Source organism: Passer domesticus, chromosome 2 (genome assembly GCF_036417665.1).
Source record: "Passer domesticus isolate bPasDom1 chromosome 2, bPasDom1.hap1, whole genome shotgun sequence".
Taxonomy (NCBI): Eukaryota; Metazoa; Chordata; class Aves; order Passeriformes; family Passeridae; genus Passer; species Passer domesticus.
Genome location: NC_087475.1, coordinates 7,084,603 through 7,104,362, shown reverse-complemented (window position 1 = coordinate 7,104,362; position 19,760 = coordinate 7,084,603). Strand labels below are relative to the sequence as shown.

Sequence of the window (19,760 nt, the reverse complement as noted above, 5' to 3'; positions counted from 1 at the left end):
ACTTTTTCCATGAAGTGGGATGAACTCACACCAGCACATGAGGAACAAATGCAGGACGAGTTTCATCCTTTCATTTATGCAGATGGACATCTGCCTGATCTTGGTGCAGGTGGCTCTGCCTGGAAAAATACAGTAGCTGCTGCATGATGAAGAAAATATTTGCCTGGTGAGGAACACCCGAGTTTTGCCCACAGCAGATGCCCCAAATCCGAGGGGAACCAACTGCAGGTGCCAGCCCAGGCACCCTGAGCCAACCTGTTTGCAGCCATTTCCTTGCCAGCAGCTATCCCAGAGAACTTGGAGCCTCCTCTTCCCAAATGCCAGGCTGAGGAAGCAAACATTAACACTGAGCACACAGGGCAGTGAGCGGAGCTGTAACGTGAATCCCCGTGCTCCTGCCGGGCCAGTGCAGATATTTGAGGAAAGGAGATACCCTTGGCTGCCCTGCAGAGATCCAGGGCTGAGATTAATGGCACCTGTGGGGGCTGCCTGCCCTCTGTGCCAGGCGTGCTTTAAAGCCGTGGCCTCCTGCCATCTGGAAACATAACCCCGTGGTATTGTCTTCATTCAGGCCCCTCATCAGCAATGTGAAAAGAGAGAAGAAGCTGGTGGCAGGATTAGAGGAGAGGTTGAAATATTCTGGGCAGCATATGCTGTAAGTCACATTATACAAAGAGGATTATTGGGCTGCTCGTTGGCCAGGGCTTTCCATTCTGGAAGCACTGCTGCTTGTAAGAGAGAAAACCTGGTGAAAAGTGTTTATAGCATGTTGGACCACAGTGTATGACACACTGAGCACAGTGACAAGCAATGAAAATATTTTTCAGGCCCTGTCTGCCCTCTCCTAGGAGATTGTTTTGTGTTTCTCAGGGTTATGCAAGATGCCTGGGAAAAAGGGAAAACCAGAATTGAGACTAATAATTCAGAATGGTATCATAAACCTCCTAAAATTACCATCATCAGATGAACCCATCTCAACCTTAAAACTGAGTACATCAGTCTTGGAAGGCAGTTTGAGACCCTCGTTGTTTTAGAAGTGAGAAACCACCTTCTGTTGTCCAGGTTTAATTTATTCATGGTAAATTACACCCATTTTTTCCTTAAGACTACCAATGTTCTTACCTGAACCAGATAATTTTCTTCACCTGGCAACAATGTAATTACAGAGAGAAAGGAGATTAATTCAATCTGAGCCTTCATTTTATTACACTAAATAAATTATGTTCCTTCAGTCACCTTTCTTATCTCCATTCTCTTGGTCACCTCTCCAGCTCTTCTCTGCACTGATTCCAGTTTATATTCCCCTTTCTTGACCATGACCAGACAAGACCAAACCATGACTGAACAGACCTATGAACATGGTTCCACATTAAATTATAAAATATTATATTTCTTGAACTGTTTTTTTTCTTTTAAAAATGCTGGTTTTTTTCTCATACACATAAAGAGAAACAAAATAAAGTTAATTTATCTTCTCTAGAAGCTACTTGAGAAGTTCTCAGAGTCCCCTTTCCTTGGAAACCCTCAGCTGTACAAGATTTCCACAACTGAAAAAAATCCTTCTGAAGTCTTGGGAACATTAAAAATTTACAAGGAAAACTGCATTCATTTAGTATCAATCTCAGTCTTATAAATATATCCAGCTTTCACCAAATTGGCTTCAAACACAAATTGTTGTTTTGGATTCTGGCACTGTCCCTGTGGTCAGATATTTCTTGTCATATAGAGAATATAAGGAATTTTCCTCTTTTGGATCAAAAAGCAATTCATAGTCTTTTCTACAGCTTGAAGCACTTTAGGTTTTTTGCCTTTTTCACTTTGAGCCTCTGGATACAGACACTCTTTGCCCATTTTATTGCTACCCCTCCTCAGCAGCAGCAACATAATGATGCCTTGTCTCAAGACCTTTTTCACTGCAAAAAAAGACAAAGGGCTTTCAAAAGCTTTGTATTTTACCATATGGTACAAAAAGAATAAGAATTTCATTCACATTATCATGCAAAGGTGTAGGAAGGTATTTCTATATAGAATCATAATTGTAAGGGGGATCTCCAAGTTTCCAGAAAATTACTATTGTCTCTCCCTCAATTTGGGGATTTAGATACATTGAATCCTCATCTTTCTACATCAAACAATTCCTCCTCAAATCTGTAATTTCAAATTAAAGAAAAAAACAGGGTTCTAAGTCTTCCCATGTTCTAGAAGAGGTGCACTGGCTCACACCTCTTCCCCTTCCCCAGTGGAATCTCATGGATGAATCAGCTCCACCTTCACCTCAGCTTTCAGAGAGGGGGTAATTACTCCTCTCACAAAAACACAAAGTAAATCCAGATCTAATCATGGCTTTGAGCTGGCATAACCTTAAAAAGATACAAAATGCTAACAGGAACTTTATCAAGCCATGGAGAAAGAGAAGGGCATCAGAGAATTTTCAAAGGGCAAGTACATTTCTGCTGCAAGAAGGCTGCACACTGAAATTGCCCTGAAATCCCTTCTCTTCAGACATGTCCCACCCAAGGAAAGCTGGGTGGGACTAACCTGAGTCACATATAAAACAAAAAGCAAGAACTGACAGCTTCTGTGCCGTGCCTGCAAAACATTTGCTTCCACTTTGGAAGGCTATAATTATCTCTGATACCAGAACAGCTTTGTAGTGTGCAAAAACCTTGCTGGCATTTCCTTCACAAAATAACCAACTCTGACATGAACAGCACTTGAGCATCACCACGGGGATAGAGCAAAACCACAGATAAGAGCTGCAGAGCAGGGGAGGAAACGTGAGTGGAATGGCATTGTTGTACTAACACAGTCAAACCGAGTTCTAAGAGGTCATCCAACAAGGTTTGTTCTCAGAACAATGCAGGGTCAGTCAGATTTTGCAGTGTTTGACTCAAAGATTTCTCAATACTCACAAATTCTCCATTCAGCCAGGCAGAGATTAGAGGATCTAGCTTTAATTATGTTTGTATGAGTGTGACAGAGTGCTGTTGATTTAGAAAGAGTTCCAAAAACACAAGTATACATCTCTGTTGGAACAAGAAATTAAATGCAATAAAACCTGTATCTGCTTTTTTTCTTATTATACAAGAAATGTTTTTGGTATCTTTCTAAGTAATCTTCAGAGCTGAAGCACCAATGTTAAATCAGTGCCTTGCACAGATGAGATTATTCTTCCTTTCCAAAGAGATCATCCAGAAGAGGAGGGTATCTGATCCCAGTCACAGGAGGGGATCGTGGTAGTTGGTTCCAGATATCTTCCCTCTGAAATTAGTAACCCAAAGAATATCTTAGTACAAAATAATGAAAACAGGAATCATTACAAGCTGGTCAACATAAGTTTGAATGAGCTGCTTCAATTCCACAGACAAATCTGTGAAAAACTGGGTCTTCATATAGGACATCTTAAAAGATTACAACATGCACAGTCTTATCAATGTTTCAAAATATTTTATTAAAATATTTTCTATCACTAGCCCTTTTGCAGACATTTTTAAATTAAATAATGCTACATTTTCTTCATTAAAATGCTTATACTTCAAATTCTTGAAAGCCCTCTATGTCTCCACACCAAAAATCATACAAAATAATGAGATAAAGAGAAGGAATAAAAAAGAAAGCCAGCTAAACAAGCACAACTCTGCTGCTGAAATCTATCTGTCAAATACAGGTACTGTAGCCTCAAAATACTGCTATTCATTCATGGTAAGCCATGCACAGATGACAATTGAATTCTAAAGCTGAACAAAATTTAAAACTTTTCCTGCCCCTGATTTTTTTTTTTCCATTTTGTAGTTACCATTGTTAAAATATTAAATATTTAATTATTGCTTAAGCACAGAATTCATCTATAAAAACAAACAATACCCCCTCAACAAAGCCTAATCCATACCATGATCCTCAGGACTGCTGTATAAAACACATGGAAGGGTTTTGATTTTATCTGTACAAGACAGAAAAATCCTTCACAAAGACAAAGCAAAAATAGTCAGCCATGGAAAGCAGAGCAAACCAACAGCCCTCATTAGACACCACCAACAGTCTGAGATGCTACAGAACAAGGTCTTGGTAAGGCAGGCAGGAGTGAGGAGTCAGGAGCACAGTGCCTGAGGAATACTGGTTTAAACTATGCCATGAGTGAACTTGAATTTAAGGGAATGCTGTGTTTCTAAATGGTCTGAACACAATTAAACACATTCTGTACAACACATTGGCCAGGCTGGAACAGCAAAATGATGTGTTGGCAGAAGTCTTTTGATTTATTTGTTACAAAGTATTTAAAATTCAGCATAATTGCCTTATGGACCTTCTATTTTTAAAAGTTCCACTCAGCACAAGATGGCAAGACCAGATTAGTCTCTGCAGTTTGTTGATACTGCATTTTTTTTTCCTAAGTAGCAGGCTGAAGATAAACAAAGTTGATCCATCAGTTCTCTCTGTGCACATCCACCAGAGATGTGGGGTGCTATGTACAGGTTTCTGAGGAGTTATACAAAATGCAGAGCTATTTTCTGCATATGTGTCAGTGGAGCTTAAAGTATTTTCTGTCTACCTCAGCAAGTGAACAGATCATCTGACATGTGACAAAGATATTTGTGGGGGAAGGAGTACTCATGCCCATTGTCCATGGATAAGCACACCTGCATCTCCTTCTCTTTTTAATTCTATAAAGTGTCCCAAAGATGTGATACCTACTAGGCACCTCCTCATCCCTGTTTGACTTCTCTGCTTCACCCTAAACCTCCCTATTAAATCTATTAAAAAATAATTGCTTAAAGAAAACAGGTACAAATACACAAATAGGAAAAAATATTGCAGTGTGTGTTGGCTAAGACAGCCACGTTAAAGTTGGAAAAATCATATTGAGACCCTGGTTTTACCTTGGGTTGCTCCTTTTCCTCCACAAAAGCACGGATTTGATTCTCTCTCCAGTTCAGTGCATGAACAAAGTTTCTATAGTCCACTTGCTTTTGGTTATCTTCAAACCTGAGCAGAATATCCATAAGATGACTCAAGGTTAAAGAGAATTTTTAACAAAGTTATGTCATGTTATCTGTAGCATACTAATCATTGCCTTTGGGATAATAACTTTTATACTACTTTATTCCCAAACACTGGCAGGAGTGAAAAAAAAGTACAAAATGTCAGGAACATCTATATTATATAATCTTTTCTATTCTTACACTTTATTATTATCTTTTATAGTAAAACTCAACTCCTTCAAGCTTTACTTCATTTCAACTATTTTTATTTTAGTTTTGAAGCACGGCCCAACCTTTTCCAACACTGATCTCACAGCTTTTGACAAACATAGAGTTGGGATGATCAGTGTACGATTCCTTTGTGTAGAAAAGAAACAGAAAACACAGGAAAGAGAAGACACAGGAAACCTGTGCTGTAACACAACTGACCTGCTCTATTATGACTTCTACAATCCTCTCCTGAAAATAAGTAATCTTTCAAGAATGCTGTTTGCACACACCTTGGGATCAATTTGCAACTGACAAACAGACAGCTCGCTAAGATATCAAATAATAGCCAGATTTTAAAATCATTTGGTAGCAGGTTTATGGCATTGTTCTTTATTTCTATGTATAAATGGATATATTTTTATCAGTTGTGGCTGTCCCCTCAATGCATATAAATGCTGCCAGAAGATATATATGCCAGAAGACATATATGCTGCCAGCTAAGGTCTACAGGTCTATAGGTACATGTGGAAAATGCTATTTCCCTCCTTCAGATTTCTAAAATCTTTACCCTGCACTAATAAGTCACATAGGAATAGATTTATAATCACTTCATCCTTCTGCCATTGATTTGGATGAAGCAGCTTCAGAAACAGAAGTCCTCAGTTCAGCAGAACACTGAGGGGATTCTTGGGAACCACTGTTCTTTCAGTGCCACCAGCCAAATGTTGAGAGACACCTTTGGGCTGAAGCTTGATAAGAACAGCTGGAATGCTCTGCCATAAATACAGCACTGGCAGATTCTGAAGGACACCTGTCTCACCCAACACCTCCCACCTGCAAAAGGGACCCAGTTTGGGCACAAAAACATAGCCTGGAACTGTCTGTGCTTCACTGGGGTCCATGGAGAAACACAGACACCCAGCAAGTCTCAGTATCTCTTTCCTGGTCGGAGACACCAGGTTAAACAATTCTGCTCTGCCACAGTGAGACAAAAACTACTGCACAGGAAACAAGTATTGCAGAAAATCATTTAGCCTTGTCCTTAATGAAATAGCAGTGCACAAAACACAGGCCTCAAAACCCTTCAATCACTACAGAGGGTTCTAACAAAAAAATTAAGCATGAAGGCACATTAAGGGAGAATTTACAGCACAAACTTGGAAAACAATACCAGAGGAAAAATAGATCTGGTGACAAAAATAAACTGCAATAAACTGCAAACCATCCTTTCCTTCTCCTCCCCCCACACCTTTCATTTAATAGTCAGCAGGAAAGATAACAATAAAATATACTGAGAGCCATAAACAGAGATAGCAGTGATAAACTGGAATGTTAAGTACAGTGAGTTATGCTGAAGATGAAAGCAAAGTCAGAAAAGAATGCTACTGCTACCAGAATTAAATGGAGCCTGAACCACTGCCATGAGAAACCCTCCTATGACAGCCTGCTTCTTCACCACAGTTCACACGCAAGTTAACATTTCCACAAAGCTTTACTTTTGGGGAATATATCCAATACACAAGAAAACTTCCATTCTCGCTTCCAGTGGATTGTTAGTTTCAGAGTTTTTGATTGGTTTTTTTTGTAGGTGGCAATAGGAAAGACAAGTTTTGCATGAGATATAGTAAGATAATCAAAAAGCTTATATCTCTTGGGGAAATAATGGCAGACAGATTGGAATTTCAGAACAATCAGGACAAATGATTTTTCCTTCTACTATTATGTAGTTACCTTTTGCTCATTGTGAAAAGTGAAAAGATTAATTCTACCACCAAGATGCTGAGCTGTATAAGCAGGATTTTTACATTATGTATAAGCAGGATTTTTAAGCAAAGAACAAGTGAAGGTGTGTAACTACTTAAAATTTTTGTTGAGGCACCAAAGTTGAGGAAAGCATTGCTTCTGCTTTTGACAAACACTTACAAGGAGAAAAGTAATTTGATGTGACAGCACTAGTGAGCTGAGATGACAATATGGGTTTGAAATTATCTATAACCAAGAATTTTAACATGAGCAGAGTAAATGGGATTCCTAAATCTCATCATTAAATAGCTACAGAAAGCATCTTAAAATACTACTTTAGAATAACCCAGAAAGAGAAAACAATCTACTCTTTAGATCTTTTCCCTGCTGTGACTTATTGTATCAATCTACTAAAAGCAGACACTAGAGATTTGGCACAGAGCATCCAGATGGACAGAGGAGATGTTATCAATTTGTGCATTATTAGGACAGAGATGTCATACATTTCAGTGGCTGGAGTTAATAATGCTGAGACAGTGCTCTTCAGAAAAGGAAATTAGATTTGTCTTATCAAGAAGATGCAGCAAAGATAGCTTTAAACCACCCTTCTCTTCAGTTTTTCCCTGTTACTTCACCAATGCATGGAATTTTAGACTATAAAAGTCACTCCTCCATCCCTATCACAGTTTGCAGAACTTTTTATTTTCTTTATCATTACAGAAATAATCACACACTTCTGCTTATAAAAATACATTCATAATTAAATACTCCAGATAGGTGAAAAATCTGGTCAAATCACATTAAGATCATTCCTGAGGATGCTTTGGTGAGTAAGTTACTTACTAATAAGTTTTTCTTTCCCATCAAGAAATCTATACACCAAAGATTTATGTGAAATGTTAATGTGCATTCAGAGGGGTTTTTTTTATTCCTTTGTTTCAAACAACATTTATTAACAAGTTAATCTGATAATAACAGAGCAGAAGCATCTGCTGCTTTAACCTTAAAGAAAATGTTGGGATTCTTCAGCCTGTTAGATACTCTCTGTGCAGCACAGTTCTACAGGGACCAAATTGCCACAGGTGTACAACTCAATTGTCATAAACTGCTCATAATTAAAGGATTTAAACCAGCAAGGACAACAAGTCACTATTAAATAATAATGGCTACTATCTCCTTTTTTTAATTTATATTTATACTACATTTACTCACGTCTTGAACAACCGTGAATTGAACCAATAGCTCCTCAGCAAACTGAGTAACAGCAATAATCTTTCTTAAGAGATTAAAATATGAATTCTAGAGCTCCTTTTAATCACAAATGACATTACAATGGTGCCTCAGGCATCAAAGGTAATAAAAAGACAGCAGGAGAAAGATCTCATGATCATTTCCACTGCTGCTCCTGCTACTGGACATTTGCTGTAGCAGGAAAAGAGGGTTTCTTCCTGAAAGAAAAAGGTCAGCCCTAAAAAAAACACTACAGGTAGGAAACCAGGTAAAAAAGACTATTACACAGCCACAATCCTGGGGAAAGGTGAGCAGGCAGAAGTGGCCTGGCCTGACCTGGAAGTGATTTGAGACCTGGGATCACCGTGTAGGAGACCCTCTGCCATCAGGCACTGCTACCTGAGGGACTGGAGATTCTCCTTTTCAAAACAACAAGCACCTTTCAAACATCATCCCCCCAGCAGTGTAGAGAGGTGAAAAACTACTCAGCTACTTTGAACAGAAAAATTAAAAACATAAATTAAAAAACTAGGGGCCTACAATTAACAACTGAATTAATGCAGAATAATAAACATGTAATGCTTGTAAACTTGTCATCCATTCTTTATCCTCTCATGTTTTCCCTTCCTTAGTTACCACCTGTTTATAAACCCTCCAGGGATTTATAAGTCCTTTTTAAGTCCTTGTTAGCATCAATTTAGCATTGCAGAAAATAAAAATAACAGAAAAACCCCCTAAACTCATTACTTAAGCACTTTGCAAAATTTATTTATTAAACAAACTGTAATTGTTAATTATGCCTGCATAAATTTAAAGACATGTTTACAATGACCACTGTAGTTTTCTGGCAGAAGCAACTGTGTACTGTCTGCATTGCTAAATACAATGTGATTAAATTCTGTACTGTTCTGTGATTAAAAAAGTAAGTGAGAAAATGCTGATGGAAAAGCAAATACTTTTTAACATGCCAGCTCAGGTAAATTGGAAAAATGCTCACATTTTTGGGTACCTAAATCCTCCTATTTCAACACCCCACAATTAAAAATATAAATGCACACTAGATGGACAATATGAAAAGGTCTTATGAAACCCCAATTTTTGTGTTAAGTCTCCCTTCACTCCATGGTAATTGAGTGGCCTTTGGGTACAGTAAACAAAGTCCTGGGTCATTTGGAAGTGACCACAAAACTAGACAGTAATTTCTAGTCCCATCCCTGCTTGTAATAAGTGACAGATCATTGCAGTACAATTTACAAATGTAAATAATAAATACTTTAAGAGTACTACCTTTCAAAATGGAAAAATAGAGACATTAAGTCCTGGAGAAAGTCTTTGCCACCTAATCTCAGATAGCAAAGCTGAATAAACACAGAGCTTCAGCCTTCAACTATTATCTGATCACATTGTCCAGCATCATTTTATAGCTGAATGGGGTCCAGCTAGTGCATTAGCTATATATATACTGATTTTGTGGGAATCAGTCCAGCAACTTTTATTGTACCACTTTCTTCCTTAATAAATAAAGATTCAGAAAGTAGGACCACCACTTGTTTTAGACAAAAAACTACATGGTTCCCTCATTAAAAAAAAAAAAAAAAAAAAAAAAAGAAACAAGGAAAGAATACTGGAATATTGTTGACAAACTTGGCCACACTGAATTGCAAACTCCCCAGGAATGAAACTGTTCTTCTTTAACAATAAACCTGCCTGCTTCATTATTCTTCAGTGTTGAAAAACCTACAGATAGCAGACACAAATGAAGAATTTAAATCTCATTAAGATGACTCAACTCTTCGATTTATACACTACTGGATATTAAGTCCTATTAAATAGAGTTAAAAAAATATTTCCCTGGCTCTGCACCCTCATAAAACAACAAACTTCCCAAGCAGTGCCACGTGCACACTGATGAAGAATGTGACAATTCCTCATTACCTGCAGTGCTGTGATGACACCACCTAAACTGCCACTTTTGAAACAGCAGATGCTGTAACTTAGAAGTGCCTTACACAAAGCTCTCTGTCAAGTGAAGCACTTCCCACACTGATTTCTGAGGCCCAGCTTCACACCACTCTCATTTACCTTTCTCATACAGAAATCTGTAACACAGGCTGGCCTCAGCCCCTTTAGAAAAGGAAAATGAATGGGAATTTGGAAATGCAGCTCTGATGCAGGCTGAGGAGGTAACTCTCTCCACCACCACCTACAGAAAGAACCTACAGCAGCTGAAACCTCATCCAGCTGTCATGGGTACCTTGCTAAAGCTGGGTGAAATCCAGCCTTTGATCTCCTCCCTGTGTTCCAAGCTTATCTCTAATTTTTATTATAGTGTACTGGGCTTTTTCTTTTTAACTGCCTACCCTCACTCCTTAGGAAAGTAGAGGATCAGGGCACAGAAGCTTTCCTGGTATAAATTCACAAACAATAAACATGTCCCTAGAGCCCAGGATGTGTCAGGCTTGTCTGCTTCTTATCAGAGCTGAGTGAGTACATAAAGGAAAACTTCCAGTGCCTTGTTGTGCATCTATCCAAGCTCAGCCCTTAAGAAATGGAATCTGTATGAACCTCTTGTCTAATATGGGATGTCAACTGTCCTTCAACAATTGTGTTGGGCAGCTTGGTGGGAGTTCTGAAATGTCAGTTGTAGATTACTGTTAAAATTCAGACATTTCTGAAGACTAATGCTTATAACTCAGTGTCACAAGTGATGAACAGCAGTACAAAGAAGCTTTATCAAAATGGATTCCACATTTCTGCCTGACAAGGGTCTTTTCATTATTTACTAAACCCAGATGCTTAATTTGCAACTCCTCCTGAAATCAAGAAGTACATTTACCTGAAAGCATCTAAACATGACAGAAGACAAGACCTGCTCCTGTTTTTAACACACTCTGAAAGCACAGACAAAACAAGTGATTTAAGGATTTCCCTCAAGGAAAAGAAGAAACCAGCAAGTATGCACTTAAACCTATTACCAGAAAATCTGACCAGGAAAACCAAACTCAACAAGACATGAGTGTTCAGAGCACCACAGCTTACTCTGAACTCTGATCTTTAATACAAGTGCACTAAATTCACTAGTTCTTTTCACTTCTATTCCCATTAAAACAGCTAGCAAAGCAATTTCTCAAAAAAGCTAAATGTGACATGGAAAAGTACCAAAGCCATGCCAACACTCCTTTTCCTTTTTAAAAATTACAGTAAAATATGTTTCAGGTGAGATTAACAGGAGTAGCAAAACAATTTTGTTTACTATTGATGCTGTCAACTTGATAAAGACACTTCATTGTATCCATGTTAGTGTGGTCCTTGGAACTCACACAATGTGTTTTCATAAGATTATCGTTTTTACCTCACATTTACACACAGGAACTAAAGCAAAAATAGTGACTTTTACTGAAAATTATAAGTACCAGTAACTGACTCTGGAAAGATGAATTACACAAAATTCTGCCAAACCCCAGATGATTTACTATGCCAGGCAAAATGAAGAGAAGTTGCTAAGATGGATGCATCTCAGTTGATTATAAATATTCTATAAATAGAAAAGTCTGTGTGCGTCGGGACAAAATCTGCATCATGAAATTATTCATATTAGATAAATGACAAATTCTGAAAATTTGTGTCTGCAGTAGATATTTAGCATTGACTTGCACCAATGCATACAGGTCACCCTTTCTGCCCTTAAGTTACCTGGCCAGTAAAGTTTCTAGAAGATCATCAGGAAGTGGCAACTTAAAGGATTTAAAAATAGTCCTGCAGGTCTCATAGGGCAACAATCCACACCTGCACATAAGAAGAGAGGGATAGGAACATACATTAGGTATTTTCCAGGTTTATTTCAAGTGAATGTTTCTGTGCATAGGAAAATGTGTGAGGAATATCAGTATAGAGAAAAAGACAACAAAGTTTTATGAAATTTTGCTATTACAAAGCTGAGAAACTTGAAGGCCACATTGTAGTCTTTCTCATACTGAGATCTCAGTGATTCTCTATGAGTCTTTATCTGTGACATCAGAGAACAAAAAGGGCAAATGAGTCACATAAAGAATCCAAATTCTTTCTTTTATTTTCCCCCTTAAATCACTATTTCTCCTCTTTGATTTAAAATCCTGTTTTGCCCATGAACTGGTATCTGATGTCACAGAATGTTCAGTACAGCATCTACAATAGAAAGCCCATGTACAAAATACAAAATAGACAAAAAAGCTGTCCTCTTCTTGTCTATTGTCAAATGCTGAGAGAGGCTTAACATTACACATAATATTCTTTGGTCACAATATACTATTTGCTCAGCAACAACCAGAAAGTAGGTGGGTTTACAAGAGCTTCTCAAATATCAGTTTGGGATAAAGAGAGGAAACTTACTTTTCTCGGTCGTTGTACGAAAACACTGTAATCAGTTGTTCAAAATATTCAAAGGCATTTCTTTTTAGTTTGTCTTGAGCCACTGAAAGGAGGTGGAGCAGGTCTGTTTCACTGTCATCTCTGATGCCATAATGACGCCCAAGAGTCATAATTTCGTGTTCTGAAAATCCTCCACCAGCGACACTGACTATCCAATTTCTGTGCACAAAAACCACAGCTTACATTAGTTTTAAGTAAATAAGTTAAAATCAATAATAATCACTAATTTTGGGGGAGGATGTCCAAATTTCCTCAGTAGCTGCCTGTATATATAAAAATACACCCTAACCACGACTGAAATGTTTTACCGGTGATGCCATACAGAGAATTACACCAAATCACCATAGTTCCAAATCAACAAAGTTCCAAATCAACCAAAATTCCCCCTGGCAAGAATGTAAGACAGGAGGCAGCAGCAAGAGCAGCTTACACTTGGATGTTGTAAGTGGAAAATCAGATCCCATACAAGGATGAGCCTGGGATGTGCTCTCCCACATCTGTTTGTGCTGCTCAGACAATTCAGCCCAGCCCACGGAAGAAGAAATTTTCCTGAGATCCATCTGATGGGACAATGTCAGCACCCTCAGATCTTACAAGCTCTCTTGTCAAATCTGGATTACTGTAACTACATTGGCTCTATGATCCCAAACATCTGCCTCTGGTGCACTCACGTTCAACCAGGCTTTTTAACAAGCAAGCATCAGCATAGGCTTATGTGTTTAGTCAAAATTAAATTAATTATATATAGTACTTCTGGATAAACTGCACTAAGAATAAACTTCACCATAATTGCTGGTGCAATTAGTGCTGTACCCCGTGATACCCATGAGGACACTGAATCAGTGATTAAACTCCAATCCTTGAAAACAAATGGAAGAAATTAGTAGTGATGCACAAAGTTCTGACACAAGAGCTAAATGGCTGCCTGGAGAATACTTGAATTGTTTAATTAATCTGATGAGGGATCTCCTTAACATCCACATGTGAACTGAAAGCACAGAAATTTAGGACCCTTCCAAATCTGCAAACTTTTAACAAGAAAAGTTTGAAAGAAACATAGTTCTTCACTTGCTTCCTCTCAGAGGCTTGTGTGGTCCTGTTCAAAGGAAAGCATCACTTCATGTAACATGATTGCACTTACACAACTATCAAAGAAAGGTTAAATACTGTAGAGTGTCTACTTGGATTCAAATGCTTCTTTTTTCATATTAAATGAATCAGAATAATCTTTTATTTGCAGTGGCAGGAAATAAATACAAGGAAGTGACAAGTTGTTGACAGTAGCAAACTTTATTTGAGATTACACAAACTCAATGACCAAGACCTGGTCCATCTACTAATATTGTCATTATCTTGTCAGTATTATTTTTCCACTTACTGGATATTATTATTTATATTGCAGCAGCATTCAGAGATCCAGTGAAAGCTGGAGCCTCCTTCCAGCAGCCTGCAATAACCACCACTGCACACACAAAGAGGACAATGCTGCCTGATAAGCCTGGCACTCCCGTGCTTGGGCTGGCAGAGCTGGGGGCTCAGATAACATCAGCCATTTCCACAGACTGGATTCCCATACATGGCACAGACTTTTCCGCTGTCAGGATTTTAAAAGTCTTTTATTTTCTCAATCCAGTCAGTGACAATCAAATCACTAAAACCCACAGATAAAATTATTTCACATGGGAATTAAAGAATATTTTAGGGATTGTGAGGGACTAATAAAAAGACCCAAGGCTCACAAACAGAACAACGTCTAAAACTCTCCCTGACCAAAAAAAAACCAAGCTCCAATAATCGTTCCCACAGCTTAGCTATCTCTTGTTTTACTTCTTTTTTTGTTCTAGAAGAATAAGACAGATTGCAATCTGAATTTATTACAGAAAGAAGAATCATAATTAATTGCTCAAGAGAGCTGCTTCTCAAGCTGAATTGAAGATAGGCATCTTTGTTAGACCCACATGGTTCTTTGTCTCTAACAGCAAACAGTCTTGCCACTAGCTTATGAGAAAAAACAGTCTGGATAGGGCTGTGTGATGCACAGGCATCTAAGTTTTAAGGATTTTTTTAATTCTCTTTTTAACAAAGATTTCAATAGTTCTAATGATAGCTTAGGGGACAGCTTCAGTGTACATGATGCTTTTATTTCCTGGATGAAGTACTGAAGATTTGGGTTCTGAAAGCAGTTAAAGTAAATTGTATAATCACAATTCTCTTCACTACATCATACTTATAGATGTAGTTTTACATGCAGGTTATATAAAATTACATAGGTAGAAAAGAAGAAATCTGAACAGCCAAATTCAGAGCTGAGTAAAACCTCAGCTGTACTTAAGATAAGGAAAGAGTATTATCATTGAAGCTGTCATACAGATAATTGCCTGCACTAAAAATAATCATTTGTTGTTAGTTATAGTAATCAAATATCACAGCAGATTAAAAATAAACAGAGATGTACACAATAAGAAACTGAAAGAAAAAAAATTCTATTCACATAAAAGTATCTTGGAATTTTCATAGATGTAAAGTGCTCTTGTTTTTGTCACTAAAAATGCTTCTTTCATTCTAAAATAAGATTCACAGATAATAATAATGAGAACCTTTAGATTACTGGATGTAATACAAACGAACAGAAACAAAACCTACGATCACTATAGAGCACAAATGTTCAAGGTTCCTTAGAGGCAAATTCTTCCTCTGGCAGTGTGAACATCTCCTGGTAGACCCCAGCCTTCCCCCATGGGAGGGATGGGGACCATTAGAGGGTGTTGAGACTGGCCCAGATGAGCACTGAGCCCCAGAAAACTCTGATTATTTGGGTTCCCCAGATTTCCTGCTCATGGAGAGGGCTCCTGCATTTTTTGTGGCTGAAACCAAGTCCCTCCATTCCATGTGATCAGACATGTCTCTCTCCATGTCACAGAATAGCACCACCCTAAATTAAACCACTGAGCTGTTCACAGCTGCACAGATTATGTCCATGATTAAATTTACACCCAACTGAGCCTCTTCTGGATAAAATAAAAACCTTTCCCTGCCATTTAAAATCACAATCATCCCTTCTCAAAGTTTGGGTCCCTGATTCTATCATACAAATGTTCCAAACCTTTGAGTTGCTTTTAGTGCATGCACAAAGTTTTGCAAGTGATTATTTCATAATTTGAACTAGAACAGTATTTTTTAAATTTTAAATAGTTACCTTGTACATAAATTAAAAACATTTTCCAGGTGCCAGGAACTTTCTCCTATTAAACATAAACTTTCAATTTTCTCTCTTCTTATTCAAGTAATAACATCTTCCCTCTTAATGCAATTAGCAATTCAAAATCTCGCTTCTGCTGAGTAAAATGTCGGAGTTCAGAAATATTTTGACCAAAAGCTGCCAAAAACTGTGGCCTCTTTTAGTTTAAATCCTACCTTTAAATCACTTATTTTTCATTTCTGAAGACTAGCTTGTTTTAATTTCTCACTACTTTCACTTTGAATTGCTGAAAGAACCTTCTGCTGATCTATTTCTCTTCTGAAATATTTCAGAAGCAATTCCTGCCTTGGTTGGCATTCCTATGGAGATGACATTCCATGCAATATTCATCTACTTACATGCCTTAGTTATTATGACAGTTCCTAAATAGACAGTGTATTACTTCTGTGAAAACCAAACGCTTCTAAGCAAAGTTTTCTCCTCTGCTTCACACCATTATCCTTACCAGTACTGTGCCCAACACAGTTCATACTCTCAAGTATTCTGGCTGTGGGATAAACTGAAATCAGTTTGTATTTGAATATTATTTCCTCTTACAAGTATGCCCATTGCCATATCTGGATCATTGCCAGAATCCAGATTTCTCCTCCCTTTATCTAGGCTTAAATTAAAACCCAAGTATTAATTATGGTTCTCACTACTGCTTTCCAATCTTTTTTAAACATGCTTAGCACTGCCTTCTATAATTTCAATACACCTCAGTTCTGTAAAGACTGTCTTCTTTACCAATGTTAAAAATGCAAACACCATTTTCAGGAGGCAACTTGAACATTCCTACTTGAATTTCAAAACTACTGTTTGACTCTCAGGATGGACTTTTCTTTATCTTTCAGCATATATATTACTGCTGACTTGTGCCCTTCCTCACAACTCTGTGTCAGCTCCATAAAAAGTAGAGATTTCTCTTGTGCTTTTCAGCTTACTTGAAACTATTGGTTTTTTTCCCCTGCAACATGGATTTACTTTCTTTTTCACACATAATCTCCAAGCAAATGCAAAACAAATCTATGCCACTTGTCAGCTACAGAAAGCATCAAAACCCAGTCATGCTTTATATTTTTTGGGGGAATGTGCCTTTATTAAATATTGAAACCCCAAACCCACTGTCTTACCTGAAAGTGTCATACCCAATCACACTGGTATGCTCAGGGTCAGCAGCAGCAAATGTCTTTCTGATTTCTTTGGCATGAGATTCTGTCATGCTCTTCAGTTTGTTGAGGATGACACAAAAATCAGCCATGGGGAACTTCAAAGAGGAAAGTAAAATGATAAAGATTATAAAGATTATAAGATTATAAAGACCTGAAGGATAGGATGCCATCCAGAGGGACCTGTCCAGGCTGGAGAAATGAGCCCATGGGAATCTCAGTAAGACTATCAAGAGTATAAACAATTAAACAAAAATCATCAGATGGTGCATTTTCAGAAAGTTTAGTGTAGCTACATAAAAGAACATCCACTTTTGCTTGAAACATTGCATTTTTAAAGCAGAAGTAGAAACATTTAAAGTACAGTTCTAATAAATTGGTCCTCATTTTATGTTGGTGCACCTCACTGAATTCTCAAGTCATAAATTTTACAATGTTAAAGCTAATTTTTCACCATTGGCTCCAGAAAGTTTCCAACAAATAGACTCATTCATTTTGGACTACATTGTCTTGCATACTCAGAAACAGCACATTGGAAATTTTTTAGGAACCAATTTTACCTGTTGTGTATAAAAATGCTTAAATGTTTATTTCTTCCTAAATAGACCATTAAAATAAACTTGAATTCAGACTAAAAAGAACTGAAGCACTAAGGCTTTCAATCTATATTCAGATTGTGTTAGTGCTCTAGCAAAGATTTATTTGCTATACACATTTTTAATATAAAACATGGAAGTATTAAGTCATTAAATTGGGGGTGACTTCAAGTATGATTATCTGCTATGTCCTCATATCTGTCATGCTCTATCTAGCTTAAAAAGCACAATGAACTGTCTGAAAATACTTTTCTCCCATTTCTTCCAATAGCAATTATTTGAAACTTGGTATGACTACTATTAAGGACCAGGACATAAAAATCAGGCCTCAGCCCCAACTGTGCTGAAGTGTGTCTACAGCTTTGTTTGTTCAAAGTGATCTAGAAAAGGGTATTTAAAGTCCCTATGGCACTGCCAGAGCAGTACAAATTGATCCAAGTTTAATCAATACATCATCTCTTACAGGTTTTTCTCAGAATTGGAGAAGACAATTTCTGCCTCTGCCAAAAGCCCAGGTGCAGCCCTGGCAGACAATGCCCTGCAAGGCAGTACTTGGAGCAGCTGGACCTGCAATCAGAGTTTTAGAGGCAGCAGCTTTTCCAGGCCCCTCTCCAAGATGTCACTGTTTGGGGCACAAGCACACAGCCTTCTGCTGCTCAAGTAAGGAACAGGGAGAAAAGACTGAGCAGAAGGGTTCAGAGAGCAGAGTGTTTCAGGATGGACAAAGTGTTCTGAATATTTAAGAGCATTTAATAATTCTCTACATTATTAAAACAGCTATTTTTACATCTTTTTTCCTAAACTGCATATTCCAAACACCCACTTAGGCATTGAATGTCCGAACAGCATGGCAATAATTTCACCAGCTTTCCCCCTTCTCATGTAACTCCTGACATGTTTCTAGCCACAGTCTAGTTTGGTTTCATTACCTTGCTTAACTCAGAGATTATTATGCTGAATTCAGTGGAAGTAAAATCCCTTTCTAAGTTTGTGCTGCAGCACACAGCAAAGTTAGAGCAATAGATGCATTTCAGAGATGCTGAATTCCCTTCCAGTGATGCCTTGTTTGAAACCGTCCTCCCCAAACCTGGATAATACCAGTAGGACTGTGCACAACAGACCTGTTCTGTTTTGCAAGCAAATCTACACTTTCTAAATATTTATTTTTTTTCACTCAAATTGAAAAATAAACCAGAAGTGCTGAAAAGTTTTAAACTAGGTCCTTGAAGTTACTTTCAGTAAAGGTGGCAATCAAAATTACAAGACTCTGTGATTTTTCTCTCCCTTTTACATAAAAACAATACAATAAGTATAATTCTGAAACACAAAACTAAAGCTTTCCAACTCTCTTGGATGGTTTCAAACGCATTTTCAATATTTCAATATTTACCTGCACTATGATTACCTAAATCATCTAAATTCATCTAAATCACCATATGCCTATAGAACTGGTCAAAATGGCAATTTCCATGAAGAAACATTCCATACAGATTTCTTTTACCAGTTTTAGAAAACACATTAATGTGTTCTGCTGGAAGGAAATTTCTTGTCTTCAGAAGGAAAATTATTTGTTTTCTAATTTTAGAAACAACTAACAAACAGCCATATTTATATTGTTTCCCCTTTTTTCTAAACAATCTTCCAGCTCTGATCTTCTCTAGTAACTGCTGAAGTTGTTGTGATTTGAGTATGTGATCCCCTGAGGAACTGAGGCAAACTTCTGGAGCTCTAGTCTAAGGATGTGAGTGAAGCACCTACCTCTGGGAGAATCAACCTTTTTTTCTACCAGCTGCATTAAAGCCTTAATTGTGCAAAGAACATTTCAAAATTCACTTTATGGACACATTTTCAGTGTCGCCTCTTTCCATTTTGTAGATTTTATTTTGATACTATACAGTCATTCAGTCTGGAAAACTAAAGTTTCATCCATTTGATCCAGGAAAATCAATGCAAAAAACATTCCAAAGAATCAATCTAAAGATGATCTCTGGATTTTGGAGAAAATTTTGGTTTTGATTCTACCAGGAGGAGAAACCATTCAGCAGGAAAGAAACACACTGGATTGCATTTTTGAGGCTTCAACTTTGTATGCTACTGCTTTAAGCTTTTAGCAGCCTTAGCATTTTACATCCACAAGTATTTTGCAAATCTTCCTTGTTGTTCCAGGGAAGGCAGATGGTGCTAATCC

The 19,760-nt window shown here is 37.6% G+C and overlaps 1 protein-coding gene across 1 annotated transcript in view; it reads right to left on the bottom strand.

Annotated features, from left to right (window-relative positions):
- Positions 1 to 2,938: 2,938 nt before the first annotated feature.
- The window catches only part of EFHC2 (EF-hand domain containing 2), a 56,480-nt gene continuing 39,658 nt past the window's right edge, over positions 2,939 to 19,760 (bottom strand). Inside the window, exons 11-15 of the mRNA XM_064407277.1 lie at positions 16,941 to 17,074; positions 12,531 to 12,728; positions 11,856 to 11,948; positions 4,878 to 4,983; positions 2,939 to 3,261 (exon numbers count right to left, since the gene is read on the bottom strand). Of these exons, the coding sequence (XP_064263347.1) occupies positions 3,166 to 3,261; positions 4,878 to 4,983; positions 11,856 to 11,948; positions 12,531 to 12,728; positions 16,941 to 17,074 (627 nt within the window). The 3' untranslated portion in view covers positions 2,939 to 3,165. The remainder of the gene's footprint in view (positions 3,262 to 4,877; positions 4,984 to 11,855; positions 11,949 to 12,530; positions 12,729 to 16,940; positions 17,075 to 19,760) is intronic.